This window comes from Rhinopithecus bieti, unplaced genomic scaffold, assembly GCF_001698545.2.
Source record: "Rhinopithecus bieti isolate Rb0 unplaced genomic scaffold, ASM169854v2 scaffold_11964, whole genome shotgun sequence".
In the NCBI taxonomy this organism is placed as follows: Eukaryota; Metazoa; Chordata; class Mammalia; order Primates; family Cercopithecidae; genus Rhinopithecus; species Rhinopithecus bieti.
The window spans coordinates 1935624-1942559 of record NW_016807677.1 but is presented as its reverse complement, the minus strand read 5'-3'; the positions used below and the strand labels follow the sequence as shown (position 1 = coordinate 1942559).

The window sequence follows — 6936 nt, the reverse complement described above, 5'->3', positions numbered from 1 at the left end:
ACTTTTAAAATCAGAGCTCATGAGACAGTTCTATCCCTGTGCGGGCTCAATAATTTCTTTAGGTAATATACTATTTTCTTCCTCATCTGGATCTTTTATAATAATATTACTTAATAGTATCAATAACATTTCAAATTCTATTGTTATATATTATACAATATGTTATAATACATAATTATTGATTAGTGCAAAAGTAATTGTGGGTTTTGCCATTACTTTCAATAACAAAAGCCACAATTACTTTTGCACCAACCTAAAATATTTTGTTTTTAAAATAATATTATCAGAAGTGGTATTCTGTTTGTTCATCCCTTAAGGTACATTCACACGAAGTCCATGACCAAGAAACTTATCTCTCTAATACTGCTTCCTGCTGGGTGCAGTGGCTCATGCCTATAATCCCAACACTTTGGGAGGCCAAGGCAGGAGGATTGCTAGAGCCCAGGAGTTCAAAACCAGCCTGGGCAACATAATGAGACCTAATCGCTATAAAAATTTAAAACTTAGCCTGGCATGGTGGTGTATACTTATAGTACCAGCTACTCGGGAGGCTAAAGCAGGAGGATCACTTGAGCCCAGGAAGCTGGGGGTGTACTGAGCTGTGATCCCATTACTGCACTTCACCTGGACAACAGAGCAAGACCCCAGCTCAAAAAAGAATGCATACATACATACATACATACATAAAATCTACTTTCTTAAAGAGTAAGGTAGATTGATGTGCCCTGTGTTTGGGTCTTTTTTTATTACAAACATTAAGATGACATTGTCAGGCTTTTGAGCCAAAGCTAAACCATCATATCCCCTGTGACCTGCACGTACACATCCAGATGGCCGGTTCCTGCCTTAACTGATGACATTCCACCACAAAAGAAGTGAAAATGGCCTGTTCCTGCCTTAACTGATGGCATTACCTTGTGAAATTCCTTTTCCTGGCTCATCCTGGCTCAAAAGCTCCCCCACTGAGCACCTTGTGACCCCCCACCCCAGCCCACCAGAGAACAACCCCCGTTGACTGTAATTTTCCTTTACCCACCCAAATCCTATAAAACAGCCCTGCCCCTATCTCCCTTGGCTGACTCTCTTTTCGGACTCAGCCCGCCTGCACCCAGGTGAAATAAACAGCCTTGTTACTCACACAAAGCCTGTTTGGTGGTCTCTTCACACGGACACCAGTGACAGACATGATCTTTTTTCTCCCCAAATTACCATTGTTTCTCCACCAATAAATGTCTTTCTATGAGTTAAAATACCTAACAGGCAGCTCAAGGATTTGGAAGATGTTTGACTTTTTATAAAATAAAACTTGTAAATAGGTATCTTCCAGCCTGAGCAATATAGTGAGACCCCCACCCCCCTCCTGTCTCTACTAAAAATTTAAAAATTAGCCAGGTGTGGTAGTGCACACCTACAGTATCAGTTACTCAGATGGCTGAGGCAGGAGGATCACTTGAGCCCAGGCAGCAGTGGGCTAGGATTGCACCACCGTATTCCAGCCTGGGCAACAGAGCGACACCTTGTCCAAAGAAAAAACATTATCTAGATACTGAAAGTTTTCTATTTGCCTTTGTGTACATTTGTGATCTTAATTAAGGCAGGTTTATCATAACGTGCCTGGAATGTCAGACCATAGTATAGTCTCCCAATAACATGACTGCTAATTCTCTCTTGTGCTTTCATTTTCTGGTTCATAAATTTCCATATAACCATGCCCTCCTGGGCATAGCCTTCCCTGATCTCCAAAAGTTAACCAAACTGCCATCTGCACTACTGTTCTCTACTATACAGAGTTTTACAGTTTCCATTCTCATCTTCAAAGTAATATGTTGATTTCCCTGTCTGTTTTCCACCAGATTTCTCCACAGAAAGGAAAACCAGTGTCTTAATTGAGTCAGCATCTCCAAGGCACATGACTGGCATATAATTATCATACATACTGAAAGCCTACTACACCTTCTTGACAAACAATGTTATCCTTCAAATCTTGTAATGCTTTCATTTCTTTAAAATAAAGTATCCCCTCCTATACTATATTGAGTACAAATTTCATTCTATCACCATTAGCTTTAACATTAACTAGCCAATTAAATATAAAATTAAGAAATAATGATACCTCTTTTAAAAAGGACTAGCGCTTATCCTAAAGATACTTTGATACAAAAACATACTAGATTGCTAGGAAAACTTTAAAACACACACACACACACACACACACACACACACACATCCATGCCACCACAATTGACTAGTCATTAATAAGAAGATTCCATTTTAAAAGTGATTCTATGCTTTTAAATAAATTTTTTCAGCATGCAGGAAGGAGCAAATGTTTAAAATAAAAATTAAAAAACAAATTTTAAATTAGTAAGTGCTCATATTGATACATTTTTTAAAAAATAAGGAAATTAGACATAAAGAAACTTTGTAGTTGCCAAAAGAAAAAAAAAAAGACACATCAATTTCGCTTTGGAAGTTTACCCTTTAACTCTACTCGGCTCCATTTATCACTGTTATAAAAAAAATCTTTTAGTCAGTTTTACCACCTTAAAATCAGATTTGTCAGTAACAAAGTTTCTTGCTTATTTCTGATGTTGTGCTGAAGCTAAGTGTGAGAGGAAAAAATAGCTACTGAAGGCAGAACCCCCAAAATTACAAGAATCATTGAGGGGAATGGTGAACACACGGTAAATAATATTGTTACACGTTATATTTAAACAAAGTTTAAGGAACGTGCTTGGGTGAGACTGTTTGCTTTAAGTGGCTCTTTCTCACAAAACAGAGGCCCACATACTTGTGTGAGTTCTGTCGCACTTGGTAATCTCAGTTAGAACCTGCAAACTGGAAAGACCCTAAGCCCCACGTTCAGAAAGGATGCTTGTTTTTGGAGATCCTTAATCTCAACTGTCAGCATCTGACTGAAATAAACAAAACACCTTTGCTAAGGAAACAAATGTGTTGAAGGGATTTTACCAGATTAATCGAAACAAATTAAAATGACTTGCTTGATAGAAAATGACAGGACTGAAGAACAGCATCAAGTGACAAAGGCACTGACTAGCTATTAGAGTGTGCTCAACAGCTGTTTAAAGAATGCAGTAAGTGTACTTACCAAATATTTCCCCTCCACTAGCATATTCTGTCACCAGATAAATCATCCGTTCTGTCTCCATAACCTGGTGCAAAGGCAGGAAAGTGACAGACAGTGACACAAATGACAGGCTGATATAGGAAGAGAAACTAATGACTCCTCTTTTGTCATTTGAAATATTAATAACCACTACAGATTAAAGAAAATTTAAAACATTTTTGGGGAAACAAATATAAATGTTATTAAGAAGAAAGGGAAAATTAGATATTCCTCCAAGTTCTTAAAAGTAGAAAACATTCATTGCTTGAGAGAGATAGTCCTTTTGATGTTCCATGAGGTCTCTGCAATCTCTTAAGTTCCATAAAACTGAGAGGCAAAGAAGTTGTCAAGAACCAAAACTTAAAGTTCAGATTCAACATCAACCATTTGAAGCGTAAAATGCCCCATTTAAAAAAAAAAAAAAAAGCCTTTGGAGAAAATAATGGGAATCACATAAGAATTCCACAGAAATCACATATGGCTTTCTTTTTGTAATACAAATGACAACTTTCCTTTCCACTGCCCATTTATTTGTAAAAAAGAGAGCAGTGATTTAAAATACTCAACCTTTTAAAGTAAGGCAAGTGATTTGTGTTTTGTCTTGGTCCCTTTGTTGCTCCTTTTAAAATTCATTGTAGTATGTTGTCAGTCCTTTCTTCCTTTTAGATTTTCCATCAAACATTTTAAAAGTAATAATGGCTATATACACTCATTATGAAACAAAAGACCAAAGGCTTTCCTCTTCCCAATCTCCTCCATCTCAACCCCCAGGAGAACACTGTTCACTGCTTACTGTGTATCTTTCTAGAATAGTGCGGTCCAATAGAAAAATAATATGAACTGCACGTGTAATTTTAACTTTTCTAGTAGCCACATTTAAAAGGAAAAGGTGAAGATAATTCTAATAATATTTTATTGAGCCCAATATATCCAAAATATTATCATTTCAACAATTATTTTAAAATTATTTTAGTTTTACACTTAATTAAACACAGTTAAAATTCAGTTCCAGCCGGGCACAGTGGCTCACGCCTGTAATCCCAGCACTTCGGGAGGCCGAGGTGGGTGGATCACTTGAGGTTAGGAGTTCGAGACCAGCCTGGCCAACATAGTGAAACCCCGTTTCTACGAAAATACAAAATTAGCTGGGAGTGGTGGCGCATGCCTGTGATCCCAGCTACTTGGGAAGCTGAGGCAGGAGAATCACTTGAACCCAGGAGGCGGAGGCTGCAGTAAGTGGAGATCATGCCACTGCACTCCAACCTGGGCAACAGAGTGAGACTTCGTCTCAAAATAAATAAATAAAATAAANGCCACATTTAAAAAGGAAAAGGTGAAGATAATTCTAATAATATTTTTATTGAGCCCAATATATCCAAAATATTATCATTTCAACAATTATTTTTAAAATTATTTTTAGTTTTACACTTAATTAAACACAGTTAAAAATTCAGTTCCAGCCGGGCACAGTGGCTCACGCCTGTAATCCCAGCACTTCGGGAGGCCGAGGTGGGTGGATCACTTGAGGTTAGGAGTTCGAGACCAGCCTGGCCAACATAGTGAAACCCCGTTTCTACGAAAAATACAAAAATTAGCTGGGAGTGGTGGCGCATGCCTGTGATCCCAGCTACTTGGGAAGCTGAGGCAGGAGAATCACTTGAACCCAGGAGGCGGAGGCTGCAGTAAGTGGAGATCATGCCACTGCACTCCAACCTGGGCAACAGAGTGAGACTTCGTCTCAAAATAAATAAATAAAATAAATAAATAAATAAATAAATAAATAAATAAATAAAAATTTTAAGACCCAGCTGCCAGAAAGCAAAATCAAAGCTTGAAAGAAGGCACTGCTCAAAGCTAGCACTGGACCTATGGAAATTCTCATAGGCTAATCTTGGGGAAGACAGGCATAATTGCAGAATTCGGTTACAAGGGTAATACCTACAAGTCAACCTCTTGAAAAACGTCAACCTAAGCCCCACGATTATTTAAAGATGATTTATTTTAAAAGGTAAGGTCAAGAAATGTATTCAGTCTATCAGAATAGGAAGGAAGCCGAGGTTAGACACCTGTGAGCTCACAGACACAGGTCTTCAGGCAACACCAGGAAGCTTTCATTAAGTTTGCTTGTGGGGTAGGCGTTGTTCAACATAATTTAGGCTGATAAATTTCAACAGGTCTGCTCCTGTTGACCTAATTTCATTATGTGAGCAGCTGGTGCCAGGGAAGAGCTCTAATGCTGTCGTCTTAACCACACATATTAACATCACAACATGTTTTCTTTTCCATAAAATTAACAGGCTATGAAAGTTTGCCCATAGCGCCTTGGGTGTACTTTCTCCACTCTTACACACGGTCCTATGTCTGGGCTAGTAACCATTTACTACAGCAGACTAACAGCAGCAAAATAACCGAGTGGGTGGCCACTTCCTTCAGAACGAAGAGATGGCTGTTCTGGCAGAAAGCAGCAAGTAGAGTTGGGCCTATGCAGAGGCAAAGTTCTCGGCTGCCAACACTTTGCAATTTGAGAAGCATCCCGAAGCCCCACCTCTCCCAAAATATCTCTTCCACCAGCCTGCTAAGTCAAGGTCTTCTCCTCCGATTCCGCTTGAAATTCCAGCCATCAGATTTACTGCTTTTGTAGTTAGGCTAGGGAATCATTTTGATGATGGCATAAAATATGCATGTTTCTTGGGAAGACAAAAAAAAAAAAAACTAAAATAGAAATCTCTCCTCTTGGACAGATCTAGTCTCTTGATCTGGTCTCTTGATTATCAAAATAATTACTATCTTGGAAAACTAAGTCTAGGATCCTATTAGAATAGAAAAGAGGTAGGTTTTGATAGATGCAGGAAGCAATCCTTTGCCATAACAATTTACAACGTGATCACAGAAACTAGTATTCAAATAATGCTGTTAAAAAAACACATTATATTCATCTCTAAGTTTTCACCTCTCTAAATTCTCTTCCTTTTGGGTTTCCCATCCTGTTTTAAAACTCTGAACTAAATAAAATAAATTCTCATAATCTTCTGAATTAATCTTTTGTGCAGTTCTTGCTAAGAATGGCATCAAATTTTAAAGAACAAATTAAAAAGACCTACCTGGGTAAGGAAAACTTACTAGCAAATGGCCAGGGGAAACTTGAGGATACTAAGCGCCGAGTGGGTAAACAGAAGGGTAGGAAAGACAGCAGGATTAACATAGAAACAAAAAAAGTCACAGATGTTCACCCACCTACATTTCTTCAAAGGGAGCCATACATACAATATTCTGGGTTCTTTGCAGCTATCTGCTATATACTAATGATCCTACCTGGTAGAGCCTGATGATATGGGGGTGGCAAAGCATCTTCATAATTTGAACTTCCCGGAAAATCTTCTTCAAGTTTTCTTCATCGAGCTGGGTCTTATCTATGATCTTGATAGCAACCTGACAACAGAGGGAAAAAATTTACTCTGATGCATTATTAAAAGCAGTTTACTAAGAAAAATTAGGTTCACTTTAAAACATTACGTTCCATAAAATATAAGCTGCCCGTATTTTGTTTACAGAATGTCAATGAGGAAAATTAATTTACTCTTTTTAAAAAGATAGGAAATGGATTCCTAGCAAGTTGGCTCAAAGGAACAGACTCCAAAAGCTAATGGGTCGTCTGCCATTTCTTAAATTGCTTATATGGTAAAATCCTATGACAAAATACTTCATTACTCCACAGATGTGGTTATGGTCTGGGTCAAATCATGTTTCAGTGCCGAGTGGTATGTAGGGCCTCTCATTAAGGCAAGAAGCTTTAAAATAAAAGAAATTTT

General features: G+C 38.1%; 1 protein-coding gene across 4 annotated transcripts in view; it reads right to left on the bottom strand.

Moving 5' to 3' along the window:
* Positions 1 to 6556, bottom strand: part of SIK3 (SIK family kinase 3) — a 124913-nt gene extending 118357 nt beyond the window's left edge. For 2 of the 4 annotated variants that reach the window (XM_017883105.1, XM_017883107.1), the window contains exons 1-2: positions 6440 to 6556; positions 3110 to 3173 (exon numbers count right to left, since the gene is read on the bottom strand). In XM_017883105.1, the coding sequence (XP_017738594.1) occupies positions 3110 to 3173; positions 6440 to 6481 (106 nt within the window). In that variant the 5' untranslated portion in view covers positions 6482 to 6556. Of the gene's footprint in view, positions 1 to 3109; positions 3174 to 6439 lie in introns of those variants that run through there. The other 2 variants (XM_017883108.1, XM_017883106.1) reach the window with 2 other exon arrangements.
* Positions 6557 to 6936: the final 380 nt, after the last annotated feature.